General features: G+C 41.8%; 1 protein-coding gene across 6 annotated transcripts in view; it reads right to left on the bottom strand.

Moving 5' to 3' along the window:
* Positions 1–2,360: 2,360 nt before the first annotated feature.
* trak1a (trafficking protein, kinesin binding 1a) overlaps positions 2,361–17,012 on the bottom strand; it is a 35,748-nt gene continuing 21,096 nt past the window's right edge. For 5 of the 6 annotated variants that reach the window (XM_010780819.1, XM_010780821.1, XM_010780824.1 and 2 more), the window contains 14 exons: positions 16,331–16,407; positions 15,212–15,328; positions 14,980–15,080; positions 14,651–14,759; positions 14,460–14,538; positions 14,248–14,378; positions 14,011–14,085; positions 13,629–13,766; positions 13,466–13,542; positions 12,839–13,075; positions 12,194–12,522; positions 9,796–10,257; positions 8,574–8,676; positions 2,361–5,891 (listed from right to left, as the gene is read on the bottom strand). In XM_010780819.1, coding sequence (XP_010779121.1) covers positions 4,868–5,891; positions 8,574–8,676; positions 9,796–10,257; positions 12,194–12,522; positions 12,839–13,075; positions 13,466–13,542; positions 13,629–13,766; positions 14,011–14,085; positions 14,248–14,378; positions 14,460–14,538; positions 14,651–14,759; positions 14,980–15,080; positions 15,212–15,328; positions 16,331–16,407 — 3,059 coding nt within the window. In that variant the 3' untranslated portion in view covers positions 2,361–4,867. Of the gene's footprint in view, positions 5,892–8,573; positions 8,677–9,795; positions 10,258–12,193; positions 12,523–12,838; positions 13,076–13,465; positions 13,543–13,628; positions 13,767–14,010; positions 14,086–14,247; positions 14,379–14,459; positions 14,539–14,650; positions 14,760–14,979; positions 15,081–15,211; positions 15,329–16,330; positions 16,408–16,757; positions 16,824–17,012 lie in introns of those variants that run through there. The other variant, XM_010780823.1, reaches the window with a different exon arrangement.

The raw sequence follows: 17,012 nt of genomic DNA, 5'->3' as shown, positions 1-17,012 counted from the left end.
TTTGCTGCAGATATGACGTAATATCGGAAATGTGGCCTGGCTTTACACCCACGGCCCTATCAGAAACGTCGCTATCAGAAACAATGCGCGACGTGTTTTGGAAGTAAAAAAGCATTTGAGCTTCATACTATTTCAGACTAATCCTTGAAGTGTTTTGGAACATGATATGGCGTTTAATCAGCCTGCTCGTCACAGAACTCACAGTGTGCCTGCTGCTCAAAAGGGGGCGGGGCCAGCCCTTCTCTAACAGGGCTGAAATAGAGGGTTATGAGGGATGTCTAAAATGCATGATCTGTTTGGTATTTTGAACTAAACACATCATAGACATGTTTTTTTATATATTTTTATATATCTGAGACTCATAATATATGCCTAAAAATAGCATGATAGGAGATCTTTAAAGTCTGCTGCGTTGCTGTTGCTCCAACTTCCTCTACAGATGCCAAGATACAACCCACTTCCCAAGTATTAATCTGCACAGACAAACAACATCAGAGATATGCTGACCATTACATGCCAGGGAGAGGAAAAAATCGCCCATTTTTGCTGCTTGTCTTCACATTTCTGTCCTCCCTGACTCGACTCTGAAGAATGTTTCATTTCCCCTGGGACCGAACACACCTGCTAGTCCTCCACTCAGCATCAGAAAGCATTTACGAAGCATCCAGTACTGCCCAAATCCATCTGTACCCTCTCTAAAAGTTAATCTCAATCTCTCCCTCCATCCTTCAGGTTAAGAGTGCTTGGCTCTCAGTCGTCTGAGTCGCCTCTAAATCCCTCTTAGGCCTACTCTGTCTCTCTGCTTCTACAACTCATCGATTGGGAATCAGTTTCTTGCTATACTTTGATAAGTAATTCTAAGCTTCAAACTGATTTTGAATCTACCTTCAAAGAGAAAACCCTATTTCATATTTCATTAGTTTGAAAAGTTAAAAAAGACACCCTGACAGGATGTATTACATGTACAGCACTTTGGCTCGACCAAAAATCGTTTTTATATGTGCTATATAAATAAAACTTGATTTGATTTAGGCGAGGCTGAGAGAAAGTTCTGCTGAGCTTCATTGTAAGTCCAGGAGGGCACATATGGATTCACTAGACCAACATTTGCCTTTCTTAATCTTCCGATGCCGGCTTAGAGTTGGCCGTGGTTTGTGTTTACACCAGCTGTCAGGTCTGTTCTCTGAGACACACTGCCTCCCTGTGGAGTAAAGCTGTAACTGGCACAGAGCTACAAAAGTTGCTCTGTAGTCTTCAGTGCTTCACATTCACAGGGACAAATTACCCCATCAACGTACAGTGTTGATTCTTCACTATTTTAATTTCCCCTCCTTTAGAAACTCTCCTAACTCCCCATTACAAAAAAAAAACGTTTTAAATTGTTTGCAAATTCCATCATAATCACCTCATTTGTTTTGTCATGGTAATGTCATTCTCCTCTTTGACATTCAGTGCACAATGGTGTTGATCCAAGCACCAAATTTAGAATATTCCAGTTTAAAGCAATTATTTGATTTGCCTGAAATACAGATCACTCAAAATCAATACATTCGGTTCTGAAATGGTGTTCAGTTGTAGCAATATCAGACTAGTGGGAGAGTTATGGGCAATTATTGTTTTGAACACCTTCCTCCATAAAGGAGAATAAGTAGAAGAGCCAGAGAGTGAATGGCTGTCATGTTTGACAGGTTCGAGGTATAAAGCAGCCGGTTCCCTTACATCACAGCACAAATTAATGCAAGGTCCACATTTTCTCCGGTGTTGTGAATGGTGGAAGTAAACATGAGGGACGCCTGGTGGCAGACGAATTGAGCTGTAGTACTCCAGATGGGAAGCATTAGTACATTATTAGTTATCATATTGTAGTGGGGTTGTATTGTCATTATACGCATTTACAATATTTTGGCATACTGTATATTGGATAATTGTTCTGGTTAATGTGTTTCTATTGTCCCACTTATCACCCAGCCTTATAATAGGATATATTACTTTCAGCTGAAGTTTTTTATCCGAAGCGACTGACATTAAGTGCATTCAACCATGAATAAACTAAAAAACTGAATTCTGCAAGTAACTTTGATTATAATCTTTTAATGCTAAATACTACTACATTGCCTTCAAATAAGCCAAAAATGGCTGCTTACATAAGTGAGAATGTATTGTATTCTTTGGCCAAGGTGCAGTTTTTATTTTGATTATTGTTTTATTCAGTGTTCCCAGAGCTCTATAGAAGAGGGAATCTGATCAACATCCTTGAACCAGTAGTCTGTAAAACTTTAAATTGTATCAAAGATGAGTAAAGTTGGACTCACAGTGCAGAACTGCGTTATTTGCTGCTGAATTAGGCAGACAAGTCAGTCTTCATGTATTTATTTTTATTGGCAGCAGGCACGGTCTGCTCTGTAGAATAGAACACATCAGTCCCTGAACAGAAACGTTTCTTTCCCGCTTCACTAATAATGAGCAACTTAATTCCCTGTGTTTTTGTTTAACTGTTATGCATTTCTTTAAACAATAGTAAGCATGAATACATGTGTTGCATACATTTACAATGTAATAATAGCCCTCTGTCTGATGTGACCAAAAACTGAAGAGAAATCAACGTACTGTACACAAATGTATGGCCCTTCAGCAGAGAACACACACACACACACACACACACACACACACACACACACACACACACACACACACACACACACACTTCCCCAAATGGGCAACTGTTGTGAAGTTATGGGCAGCATCGAACAATGTGCCATAGAAATGTTTCTACTAAGTCCTTTTAATAGTGCCAGAGAAATGTTTAACATTTAAAAATGTTACCGTTAAAAATATAAATACAATCTGCAAAAGTCCTTTTAACATGTACAATGGACATTCAGTAATATGCGTGCTTCTAATAATCCAAGTTTAATAAATATATTTAATGATTAATAATCTCTCACTCAATAACATTGCTAGTTTAACTCCTTAATTATTAAGGATTTCAGCAGATCACTGCCAGCATCAGAGCAACACAGTTTGAAATATTCATTCACTGACACAGTGGCCCAGTTCCAATGTGCCACCTCAGACTGAACTGATACCTGATCAGCATTATATCCATTGTATTTCAATAATGGGTTAATAAAACTCATAAAATAGTCCAATAAGAATTGCAGTAAGTAGATGTCTGGGCATTCCCGAGGGTGGACACTGGAACTGGGTCAGTGATTTAAAAAAAACGTCCCTTCAGCAACAAACGGATAAAAGCAATATCACGCTCTTCAGAACCAACATTCAGATATTTCAAGTCACTCCATTTACAATTACATACATTCAGAAACAGACATGTTTGATATTGCTTCTTTTTTTTACCCACGCACTTGATTTTGGCAAAATAAGTTATAAGCTGTCAGATGTATGCGTGTGATCCAGGTTTACTTTACAAAGGAAATAATATGGTGGAAAAGAAAGTGAATCCGACAAAACAAATGTGTTCGTCACAGTGCTAACCAGGTGTCTGTATAGCTGTAGCTGTTCTGCATTACTGTTTATGTGCTACATGTCCCTGTGGATGAGAAAATAAACTCAAACTCATTAGAAGATGAAAACAAAACGCCAAAAAATACACAAATGAGCCTGTCTGGGCATCCTCATTAACTTTCTCTACTGCATTCAAATAATAAAGTTCTTAAATTGTACAAACCCATAATCGAATGACATACAGTATGATTTTAGGCACGTAAGAACAGATCACACATTAAAGCCCCAATCTGGATTGATTTAGAAAATACATTTCTCTTACATACACATGTTAAGGGGGAGAGCAAAAGAGTTGCTGCTAGAAAACAATCTCTAGTGCCAATGCCACTCCATATGACAATATCACTTCCATTTCATTCCAGTGCAATTAAGGTTTTCAAAATGTCACATTGGCCCAAACATAAGGTGACAATGGTTTGCAACAAGGGAGGAAAATTAGCCATGTTTATATAAAAATACAGTACAGCAAAGCTTGACTCATTCAGGACTAGCAGAAAGCTTAATCTTGGCTGAATCCTCATAATGAAAGAGAGTTCTTGTTCTGTTCCTAGTTTGATTTAGCATTAGCTGCAAGCTCAAACTGTAGACTGAACACTGGCAGGACCTGACTTAAAAAATAATCAATGGGCACGCACATTTTGAATATGTCAAAGACTACAGACTTGTAATAGATGAGGGTCATCAATGCTTTCATTCAATTTTGGATTTCCAATGTTACGGTACAAACTTGCCCACCTCCCAACATGATGACACAGGACTTCTTTAAAGTGCAGTAACAGTAACATCTGCTCAGTAAATGCATGACTGTGTAGTCCTGAAATATATTTTCCCTCATAAATCATATTATATTAGTACATACATTTTTAATTAATGTCATTTTCTCCAAAATTGTATTGTAAATCAGGTTGAATATGAAAATGAGACTGAAAAGCTGCGCAGTACTTTCACCAGATTGGGTCTTTAATATTATACCTTATATGACAGTATATTGCATTTACAACATACAATTACAATGGACACAGAGGAAGGCAACACACTCCAGCATCAGTAGTCTGCTCTGACAGTTTATGAGTATAACACAGTGTTACAGTGTCAGACACTACTGCTTTATTCACCAGCATTTCACGTCTACTGATGATTGCTTAAATGATTAGTTGGAGTATGGACTGGTTAGGAGTAGAGATGGTTTATTGTGTAGTTTAGTGTTTGAGGACTGCACTGTTCATCACACTACCTTCAGGATGTCTATAGTCATGTAGGTTATTTGGCTTTGCAATTTTGTATGCGTGCACATACAAATCTAGTCTCAGTGCATATGAGCTAACACACTGAACCTTTCCCTTTATGTCCCACTCTCATCGTCACTGTGTTGGTCGTTACCTATCAACTGCCACAGTCCGTCGTTGGGCCTGGTGTGTCTCTGCTTTAAAGTCTGCATTGTGACTGTTTCCACTTCATGTAGAGTATGTGGTTTGTGTTTGGCCTGGGTGTGATTTCTTTCCTGTGTGGACACTGTGTGTGGGGTTTGCATCGTATGTGGTGTGACTATCTCTGTGCTGGGGGGGCCTCCTGGGTCTTTCATCGCCATACTGGCACCCACCATGGCCGGATAGCTTCGATTCCTCCTCAGCCCTGCGTTCAGTCCTGGAAGCCCCCCACCCAGTGCACTGTTTGCCAGTCCAGTTGGACCAAAGGGGGCTAACAGAGCACTCCCAGTTGAAGCAGAAGCAGCGTGATGGGGGAGAGTGCGGAAACGTTTCAGTTTGTCTACAAGTCGCAGGTTCAGCTTCTCTGATTGGCTCTCATCATCCGTGTCCCCCGCTCGCTCCCTCTCCGCCTCCCCCAGCACCTCCCTCAGAATGGTTCGAGCCGGCTTCGAGGCGAGGAAGGTGTCGAAAAATGGCGGGTCCTCAGTGGAAGGACTGAACTGGAAAACTGGCCGGGTGTTGGTGGAAGAGGCAGATTTTGAGCGAGGGGAGTTGGGCGGGGTGGAGGGCTGCAGGAGGAGGGAGTCCGGGCGTTTCAACACTCGTCTGCGTTCCGGCTCCGGGGAATCGGTGATACTCCGTGCTTGTGCTCCTCTCACCGGTGTGGAAGCTCCGCTGGTGTCCACACCTCGGTCCCAGCTGCAGGGGTCATACACTGAGGCGGAAATCCCATGTTCCAGCAGGAGGTGCACCAGGCCCAGGGACGTGCTGGTGGTCTTGGTGGAGTCTCGGAGGTTGGTGGAGGATTCGGCCATTGAGAGGGACAGGGAGAGGCGGCGTGGGGTGCAGCAGGGGGTGTAGGAAGGTGTAGAGGAGGTGGTGGTCGTGGTGGTAGGGGTGCCAATATAAGCACTGCTCTGACAAGAAGATAGAGTTGAGCTGCAGATGGAAGAGTGAGGGGAGAGAAGGGGGGGGAGGAACAGGCAGGTGTGCATAGAGAATGGGTGATAGGACAGAAATAAGCAGACATGAATTAATAAGTATTAATACTTGGCTTTTAGTAACAATTAAGACTCATTATTTATTAAAAAGTACAACCCTGAACATAGTCATGCAGGAATTAACACTATATGGGCAACTGAGATGTGTAGCTCAGTTTAGGCCTCATCTAAGCCAAGGTATTTGTTGGCCCCCATGTCTTTTTCAAATGACAACCAAAGTCAGGAGCATTAAGGCTTACACACACGAGATTCTTCACTGCACAATAAGGTAATTATAAGCGTTTACACGGCAAAGATCAGAAAGAAACCACTTAATCCTGCAAATAGATCTGACTCGTGAGCCGTATCATGACCTTTATATGGTCCCTGGGTCACATGGGTAAAGTGGCCATTTACAAGGAGGATCATTACCCCTCTCTTGATTCAGATCGGACCTTTGACGTTTAATGTAAATTATCTTCTCCCAGCCAGTGTGTTGAAACGCTTTTTGGCCTAGCTGTCATCAGCTTAACGGTTAGGGTAGGGGTGCATACCGGTACCCAGTAACTGGCGGCTACGGTATACGGTATACTCGCGCCCAAACCGTCAAAATTACGATGTCAATTTCGCAAACGAATCGACATCCGCCAGCCAATCAGATCACGCGTCTTGCAACGGCTTCGGTGATTGGCTTGATTGCCAAGAAACGCCCTTCACCTTCCTCCCGAACGTCTGAGCCTTTCGGTTAGCTTTTCTTTTTTGATAAGCTCGATGTCGGCACGAAAATCTAAAGTGTGGCTGCATATGACTGCCAGTCTGAATGGTGGGGTCTGTAACCACTGCAAGACGTTTATTTCTGGGAAAGGCGGCAACACATCCAACCTCTCAAAACATTTGCTACTGTCACATAAAATCAGAGTACAGGAATGTACAGTCTTCAAGCCCTTGTCGTCAAACGTGTTTTTCATTGTTTGTTCAGTACTAAAAGGTCGAAGTCCCACAATTAATTTGAATATTGTTGACATGTTAACTATATCATAAAGCGCTTCATGGGAGTAATTGCGGGATGATTCCATTTTTCCCTTATGCAACATGAAAGTACCACGATATGTATCGGTCGAGTATAGGTATCGTTTAGTGGCATCGGTATCGTAAAAAAGTCAACGATATGCATCCCCTAGGTTAGGGTAAGTCTCTGGACTGAATGTGGGGAATGCAGCAAGGACCCAGGCAATGCCTGAGGCCAGCAATTAATTCACCCCCACCCTCTTATAAGACAGCTTGTTATCCACCCTCCAAAATACCACAACAAAGTGACGTGAAGACACCTGAGCCGTGAATAAAGAGGCTGGATGTGGTTAAAAGCTCTAAAAGTTAGGGTGTGGTTAGGTTATTACCAGAGCAACAACTGATTATTTCTAATAAGTTGAAGTCAGTTAGGAAAATGTTGACCGGTAGCATTAGAGGCTAACTACATGTAGGGGTAAAGTAAGGGGCAAGCTGCTGTTATTGTGGTTAACACACACACCCACATTCTTAGGAATGCACTCCCATGCATTGCCTCACCCATGTGCACCTGAGTGGGTGCACTCAATGGGTCTGCTCTACGCCGGGCATGACAACCATATCACACAACTCCACTTCATCTTCCTCATCACATGACCTGCCAAGGCCAATCAGACAGCAGGGACACAAAGTATGAAGTCAGCCAGGTGCTGAGGCATCAGTTTCCCTGCCTCAAAATCTATCAGAGGGGAACAAGAGGGGGTTCCCTCCTTGGATGAGAGGGGCTGTTTGATTTACAGTATAAGTGGAGACTTTTTTAAAGAAGCCCTGTGAGGTAGGTAGGAGACGACATGAGTTCTGGTGATCCATTCCTGAGTCTGATCTAAAGTGTTTTCTCTAAGGTGTTTATGACTTGAGAAAAGCTGATTAAAGGTTTACCAAAACAATCTTTCAGAGGTTTTGTCATCTATTGCCAGGATAATTATTCCATCGAAAAATGTGTGTTATTGTAATACTCATTTTGGCCTCAAGAGGCAGAAGTGCACCACTTATTCTAAATTGGAATCAATTAATTCATGTTTTCTTCCAGGTGAGTAGTAATGTTTAGCTGTAAACATGTTACATTAATGTCATGTCTTTTTGGCAAGACATTTTAATTGAATTGGTTCTTATCACCATTAGGAAAAACATCAATGAGATAAGCATTGAGTAACTTGACTTTGATTTTCCCCTTGGCTTTTTTTCTTCACCTGATTCACAGATTAAGAAACTATGAAATATTATTTTTCTAAGGACACCAGTTCTTAACTCATGACAGAAAACATTGATATCAGACCTAGAAAAGGGATCACCAGATATTGTTTCCACACTTATGGCCTCTTTACCGTAGATAACCCTTTCAGACATATTACTGTTACTAAAGTTGGTTGTCATTATATTCTACTGAAGGCTTCCTTTTTACATCAGATGTAGCAGCAGCTCCTTCTCTTCATGGGCTATTTGGTAAAATTCTAACGCAATACTACAAGTAGAATTTTTTTTAAGACATCTGATATCATTTGTTTATAACAGCAAACTACTTTAAAGAAAAACAACTAAGCAGTAATAATTGCAGTCTGTAATTGAAGATATTTACCTTTGGGATACAGAGGTCAGCTGATCCGAGGGGTGGAGGATCCTGCAGGTGGTGTAGGTGTATGTAGAGCTAGTAATGGACATACACTTCCCTGGGAAATTTACTAGAGAGGAGAACAGAGGAGAAGGCCCTTAGTACTCAGACAAAGGGTACCAAGCATCGCTGCAAATACACTGTACAAGGAGTGGAGAAAATATAGATTATGATTATAGTAAGAGCCCCAAGAAAAAGCACCAGCGTCCAATAGAATCACATTTGCGGGGAAAATTATTAAAGCAAGAAAAGCTGTAAACTTTCTGTGTACATTTGGACGTCTGACTATAGTTTTAAGGCAGAAGTAAATGGGTAATCACTATCCCCCTGAAAATGAAGCGACATATATTACACTGTATGGGTAATTATATCCCATTTTTATGGGTGTTTTGATTTGGGTGTTATTTGTTTGTAGTGATGTCATTTTAGATTTTGGGAAATAATTGTATTTCTGTGGTTTATCATAAATCTCACTCCAACATGTTATTGTATGCACCCCATACAAATTCATATCTGAAGGTGACCTACCATTCACCGGAGCTACAGCCAGGTCAACTCTAATATAAACCAGCCGCGGGTTTCATGTGATCATGTGACTTGGACAGCTGCACTAATAACACCTGATATACATGTACGTGCTCACATACTGGAGCCAAGCCATGGTATTTGTGGGTGCGCGTGTTTTGTTTTAGTATCCACTGCTAGAAGACAGTAGTTAAGCACAATATTTAGGAATTATATTTCCTATAAATTACACCAAAACAAAAAATGCACTATTACATTGTAATTGTAAAAATGCATAAGACACTTTAGGAAGTTATCAAGTTGATGAAGAGGATAGTTATGGACAAAGAGCACAGCATAATTGTGATTGGTTGGAAAAGGTATAGTGTGGCAGCTAAAGGTGGTGTGAAATGAGAAGGAAGAATATGAGGATTTAAATGAATAAACAAAAAACATGTACTCTGTTCTGATGGGGTTCGATCACTGCACACACAAGGACGGCCAGTGGATGGGATGGGTGGGGGTTCGTGAGCATGAGGGTGCAGGAAGGGACGTCATATTTGGGTTGTGAGATATCCGGTGAATGAATCCCCAATCTCTCCCCCCCTCCCCTCCCCTCCCCTCTATCCCTATTCTCCAGGGTTACAAGGGTGGGTGCAGTGACCTCAGCTAAGTGCTCCCTCACCAGGCAGACGGTCCATTGGGCTGGCCTGTAGGGCCTGGAGCTCCTTCAGGTCCACATGTCCGTTCATCTCTGAAGAAGAGGGGAGCGGGGAGGAAGAGGAGCAGGAGAAGGGAAGGGGCATGTCTGCAACATGTCCATCTTTTACATTAATGGCTTCTGGAGCCCTGCACATTTCTCCTTGCAATGTTTCTGATTGGCTATTCTCATCAATGTCCTTTTTGTTACAGCAGACAGGGGGAGAAGAGTGAGGCACGTCCATGTCAGCGGAACTCTCGCCAGACAAGACAGAGAAGGAGTCACATGACACTTCGTCCTCCTCCGGTTGGTCCAGCTGCCAGCTCTCTTCCTGTTCCTCCTGCTCTAAAGTGCAGAAGCCCTTTGTGACCACACCGGGCCGATGATCCAACAAAGCGCCCATGTGGGGTTGAGCCAACTGCTGCCAGGCATGGAGGGTCGCAGAGCCTGGGGGTTAAAGGTCAGAGCAAAACAAATGTTATATAATTACATTTATCAAATAATGCTCTCCACATCTCATCAAAAAGATCAATTGTCTTTATATGGGGCAGTGTTGGGGATAATTACAAGATCTGATTCAAATGTTATTCCATGTTTCAATCCTAACAAAAACTTCACTTTTATCTTAGGTTAAATTATATCTAAAAATGTGTATTTTGGTATTATTAGAGCTTAATACGGCTATCCCATCCAAATTCAGCTTCACATTGTATAAGAGTATCACATTCCTTCAGTAAATGTAATTTCTATGTTTAAATGTGTACACAGATTCTCCAGCTGTTTCCTGGCAGACATACTGCATATTACCCATATGCACACACCCACAGGAAGGGAGACAGTTGCACAATCAGTGTTACATACATGTACTCAGACAGGCCAAGGCATTTATTAAACTCTCTGAACTTTGTTACATTCGTCTCATTTCAAGTCCAATGAATGCTTGTTTGATCTCAGGAAAGGTGAAGGTAGTGTGATAAATGTCAGTACACAAACAAACAAAATAAGAGTAGCACCAAAAGAAGGAGGAAAAAGGGGAAGGTGAGAAAATTAGTAAGATTTTATTCAAGAAATCAAAAGGAAACAAACAAGTTGAACAGAAATGAAGTAAAGTGCAAAAAAAAGACAAAACCGAAAGGGAAAAGAAAGGAGTGAAAAGGATCAAAAGTACATACAGTAGTATGGCACAAATATAGCAAAAATAAATCTGTAAAATGGTCAAATGTAAGGATCACATTGTCGGATGGCTGTTAAAATATCTGTTTCCATTCTAGTTTATTTTCTGTTCATCTGACAGCACCCATAATTATAATTACAGAACACTGACCAACCTTCATTAGACTTGAAATTAAACATTGCGTTTAGTTTAATCTTCTTCTGCCCTGCACATCATGTACCTGTTACAGTGTTACCATGCACCATGAGTGTTGTGACAGAGTTTGAACACTAGGTGGTGCCACTAAACAGAAAGACCTCTAAAAAAGTTATTTTCCTTTTAGGGGACAAAATGTTAAGTGATAAACGTTTTAAGGCAAGCAATTATTTGTATTGTTAAGGCTTTTTTAACCAACTAAATACTATTAGACAGTGAGTACTTAAGATACAATTTCTCCCCCCATATACTATCACTGCATTATTGTCCACAACCATTACAATATGAAAATAAATAATCGTAGGGTTGAAAAAAGAAGGTGCCATTTAAAGTACAACATACTGACTCACTCACTGCAAATACAATAAATACTTCTTCATGGTATGGTCTACATATTTATATCTCTTAAAAACCTGCTTTTGAAAAAGATAAACAGCACAAATCTTTATGTAAAATATAGTGTTAATGGCTTATTGACAGGGGGTGCAGGAAGGTGAAGGTGTGGTAGAGAAGGGTTAAAGGGGAGGAGGAGGGGGTGGTGGTGCCGATACCTCACAAAGTACGATGTAGTAATCTACATTTCAAACCAGCAGCGTGGTTGTGTGTGTCTGAAATAAAAGGAGTGCTGGAGATTTAAAGGGCCCTCCTGTGGATCCAGCACCTCCAGCAGGCCTGTGACTAAAGCTAGTGAAGCTACGAGGGGGGGCCGCAGGATGCTCAGCTCCGACAAACTGGAGCTCCTCTGCCGGCCCTTAGGGTCCTCAGAGGCTCTCACAAAGATTTGAGACTGACTGTTGTGTTGAAAACAGAGATATTGATCCTGCTGCTGGTTCTGAGGGGACAGGCTCTGACTAGCTTGGAGGAATCTGTTTAAATGGTGTGCTAGGCCCAGTTTCTGACTCTGCTGAGGGCTATCAACATGTTCCTTTTCTTTTTGGGGGGGGGTCTGATGTAGACTCTTTTTCTCAATATGTGGAGGATCAGAGGACTTGTGCCTCTTAGAGGAATAATCACCTTCTAGCGGCTTTACAATCTGCAGCTTATCGGGCAGGTAGGACCTGGCTGTGAAAGAGTACCCCGACCAGACGCTTCCGAAGGAGGGGTGCGAGCACATCGACAGCAGGCTCTCTGTGGGAGTCCCCGGGCCCCCACTGCTCCCCTCACCCCCCTTTTCTTCGTCTTTGGCCAGATAAGCCAGCTTTCTCTCCCTCTCATCCTCGAAGAAGCGCTTCTCTGAGAGGTAGTTGTCACGGCGCAGGGAGAGGCGTCGCAGGGCTGCCTCCAGGTCCCTGCCCCCCGGCGTCCCTGGGGTCCCAGGGGGCCGCTTGTTAGAGTCCTCTGACCTGGGGAGGACAACGTAGTTGATATTGTGGAGATTTCTTATAGCAGTGTGTCTCTCTCTATGTTTTGTTAGTCACTTGTTGTTTTAGATCATGAGAATACAAATGAAGAAGTTGAGGACTGAAACTTATGCACTAAACAGATATGGAAACTAACATAAACCATAGAAACACTTTTGTGTAAGGGTGACTGAAATCCCTTTTGTTACTAACACAATGAGGAAGAACCGGGAAACAAATGGTAAAGAACTGTACGTCAGGTAAAGTAAACAAGAGGATTACAAAGCGAATGTGTTTAGCATAGTGGATCTGTCCGTACCCATCGTCCGGACCCTGCATGATACTGCCTGTCCTGTTGTCCAGGATGATCCCGCTCCCGCTGTCGTTGCCATATAAGGAGTTGCAGGGCGGGGTGCCCACCCTGCTGGAGCGCTCTGAGGTGAGGCATGAGGTCTGATTGGAGCCGGGGATGTTGAGGGAGGAGGCGAGGGAGGAACGCTGCTGACGCATCAGGTTCAGGTTCTTCACCGTCTGGAACACTCGCTTTGGTTGCATTCTGTAGGAACATGATCACATATTCATACACTGAGATCTAAATAATCCAAACTGTGTTCTTGTTCAGTTTTCCCCAAAATTAAAAGGCATAACCAGTCAGTGGCGTTGTTAATGTTATGCTTTAAAGAAATGAACCTTTGCTATCAAAGAAAGGGCTGAATGTAGGGAAAGTTCCCAAATGTATTTAAAACAATGATGTCCGACCCTGAGGAACAAGAATGAAAATGTAAGGCTTCATATCTATTTAGTTACTATTTTTATAATGAATAAATGTTGTTTAGGATATGTATACACCTTCTTTGGTTAAATATACTTGAATAAATAAACCTAGAAAATATTACTAGTCATTTCTTTTTCCTTTCAAGGTGTCCCAGGCTCCTAAATGACAGACCTCTGCTCTTCTACATCCGGATCGTCATTCTGGAGCTCCTTCCTCATGGTGCCCTCTATTTCTGCTGCCAGAGAGTCCTGCAGAAGACAAGGTAAATTATTTTGTAGCGACTGAGAGCATGGTGCTGTGATACTGATGGACGTGTTCATGAGTGTAAGCTCACCATGGGGAACACACCCAGAGAATGGAAGCGCCTCGTTGTGCTGAGCGGTAGAGTTTTATTCCTCAGGTTCTTCAGCTCCTCCTGAGCCTCGTGAAGCATCTCCATGCACTCTGCATACTTATCTTGTAACTCTAGCAACTGGAGGAAGGGGGAGGATATTAAGAACAGAATTCCAATTCAAATTGACTGGGCTTCATTTAGTTTGGGATTAAATTGCACTTTGCAATATAGATTTCGTTCCTGGAGTGTTGTTATATAGAAGTCTGAAATGTGCTTTATTATATCATTATTTCATCTTGGGTGTATCCTATGTAGTGCTCCTTTTTTTAATTCATGGTTTTAGTGAAAGCGTAGGTGGTCTGCGTGTTGATGATATCCTTACCTCAGCAGTGAGTTGTCGCTGGGCGTCTTTGGCTGCACCTAAGTGCTGAGTCAGCTCCTCGTTTTCCACCGCATACTACAAACACCACAGAGAAAACATAGGATATTAATAACAAATCCATGCAAAGTATTCTGTCTCTACTTTATTACATTGCAAAGGTATAAATACAACAAAACATAGTTAAGCAAACAGAAGATATTTAACATTATTAGTATGGAAGATATCAGTTTCTCTTACCATCTTGGCCTTCTTCTGGAGGTCTACTATCTGAGAGAGGAGGTGTGTGATCTCCTCCTGCTGTCTGGAGGCATCCTCACTCTTTCTGGCCAGATCATCAGCCAGAGTGGAAATCTGCACGTTTGCATCACCTGGAAACATCAGATCCATAATATATTTAATATAAAAATACCAAAATGACATAATGTGACTTTAATCAATCCAATACTCACGTAGTTCTTTGACACAGTCATTGACAAGTTGCAGCTCCTTCTCCTCATATGAGATAGTTTCTGTCTCCAAATGAATGGCCTGAAACAACAAAATGGACAATAACAATCAAAATACACACTGGACATGAATAATCACCTCAGTAACTAACTTGTTGAGGGAAATAGCTTTCAGAGCTTGTGGTTGTGCGTACCTCAGATCGCAATGATTTGTTTTCCTCCTCCAGATCTTTAAGTTTCTTCTGCAAGGAGTCCATGGGGAAAACAATTGGAGTGGACACATTGTTTTCACTGGGACGCAGACTACACACACACACACACACACACACACACACACACACACAAGAGAGAGAGAGAAACATGTGAAGCAGCTGGTCAATCAATACTACAGAAAATGTGAAATGTCCCTTATATTACAATTTTAAACATAATTTCTCACGTTTTTCTTTACAAAAGAATGATTTCCCATATACAACTGCACTGCATACTGCTCTAGAGGAGAGGTGTATGGAAGGAGACTCACGGTGTGGAGGTGGTTGACTCCCCCTCACTTTCCTCGGCTGCGCTGGTATAGAACTGTAACAGCTCATCTTTCATGCCCAGGTCGTGACGCACCTGAGACACCTATATGTGTACAGATAGAGGGAAATAGAGATGGCCACAGCTCTAATGTTGCACTGCTCCAAAATCATAGACCATAACGATGTTCCAACAGCTGTAAGGTGGTATAAAACTGATAGTGACAAAATGTCTACCTCCTCTCGAATGTGCTCCACTTGCTCCTCCAGCAGCTCGTTCCTCTCACTGAGGGTTTTGTTTTTCTTCAGCAGCGACTGTCCGATGCGAGCCGCTAACTCCAAGTCGCGCTCTTTCTGCACCGAGGAAAGAGTTCAGTTTAGCTTTTCAAGTCAAAACAAGACAGACATTCATTATTTGAAAATGACTATTCCAATTGAATGATGGCAGTGTGCATTCGTCCTATTGGAACAAAGTAAGAACAATAATACTGCAACATGGTGAAATTAAGAAGTAAACAACAGAGGTTAGAAACATGGTGTTACACAAGGTTAATCAAGATGTCTTTAACCCTTACATGGTTTCTGTATCCTGAGGGATGCAGTCATCTGACATCTGTGCATTTTTAAAATTGGTGTACTATTGGTGCAAAATGTGTCTAATAAGTGTAATAATGTGACAGTGTTAAATTGGTGTAATATAAAAATAGTAGTATAATATTATTTTCCAATATTTAAATGTGATTTCCCATTTAAGGGTTAAATTCCTTCACACTGAGCTACAGTATAATTAAAGCTTATTATAAATGTGTACAAGGACTGCCAGGCACTCCTGTTTCTCGGAATGTCTGGGTGCGATCAATAACAATGACCCTTGCTACTGAGCAACACAGAAGTACACGACTGTTTAGAACATACATGTAAGGATTAACTTAGTGTACGGTAACAAGAGTCTGCATGGTGAATGTTATTGCTTTGTGAACCAAAGTAGTTCTCACAGCAGTGCAGGTCAGTACAATGATCTCTCTCTTAGGGTCCGTTTGTTGATGATGCAACATCTCTGAATCCCATGTTTAGGTAATGGCTAGCTCGCTGGCTTTTGAATTTCATGGATCATTTAACAATGACACCATTCTGTTTCCACATATTTTTATTAATGCAGAGAAAGCCGCCTGAGCTCCTTACCAGCAGCTGATGTGGATTACTTAGATTTGAATATCAGCCGCTGCCAGCAGCTATTTTATGATACCATAAAGCAACCTGTGTTCAGACCACATACTGTACAGTAGTTATGACATGTGGCCTCTAAATCTGCATGCACTGTACTCCTGTGTTTTTTTCAGCTTGAACTGATCTCACCTCTTCCAGCAGTCGAGTGACAGCATCAATGTCACTGTAGGTCTTCGTCATCTGGCCCACCCTGTCAGCACACAGTACTGCACACAAAGAAAGACAAGGAAATACAAAGGCTCAATACAAGACTCCCCAAAGATGACTGAATAGATGATGCACTCAATAATAAACTACCATGTATTAAAATGTGTGAAATCATCACATTCATCCCAGATATCATGGTTTCTCAACAGCATATTTAGCTCTTCTTTACAGTATTTCAGACTACACTCCCAATGTTGGAACAAAGTCTAAATGTTATGAGTTTTTATAAGTAGGTGACGGAAAGAAAACCTGTAGTGGCATAGGATGTAGGGTACACAGTAACTGATGTGTTAGTGCTTCATTCTTTAGAATTATGGATCCTTTTTAAAATAATGAAACTTATATTAACCTGGCTTAAAAGTAGTTCCATATTGTTAGACTGACCGTTGAGCGGCCCGACCAAGCAAGGAGGCAGAACGTCCAAAAATATAACCCGACGTGGGCATTTATTAAAAGAAATGTGCACAAAGTTCACACAGCCTCAATCCTGCTGCTGTTCACGCGAGCCCAGCCTGCAGCCACCACACACTACCACTCTCCCAGCACTACAAGAAACAGCACTTAAATATACAGACTAATTAGACACAGGTGAGGGGGAGCATTT

Source organism: Notothenia coriiceps, unplaced genomic scaffold (assembly GCF_000735185.1).
Source record: "Notothenia coriiceps isolate Sejong01 unplaced genomic scaffold, NC01 NC01_scaffold00022188, whole genome shotgun sequence".
NCBI lineage: Eukaryota > Metazoa > Chordata > Actinopteri > Perciformes > Nototheniidae > Notothenia > Notothenia coriiceps.
The sequence above is the reverse complement of the archived record's forward strand: the minus strand, read 5'-3'. Positions and strand labels throughout refer to the sequence as shown.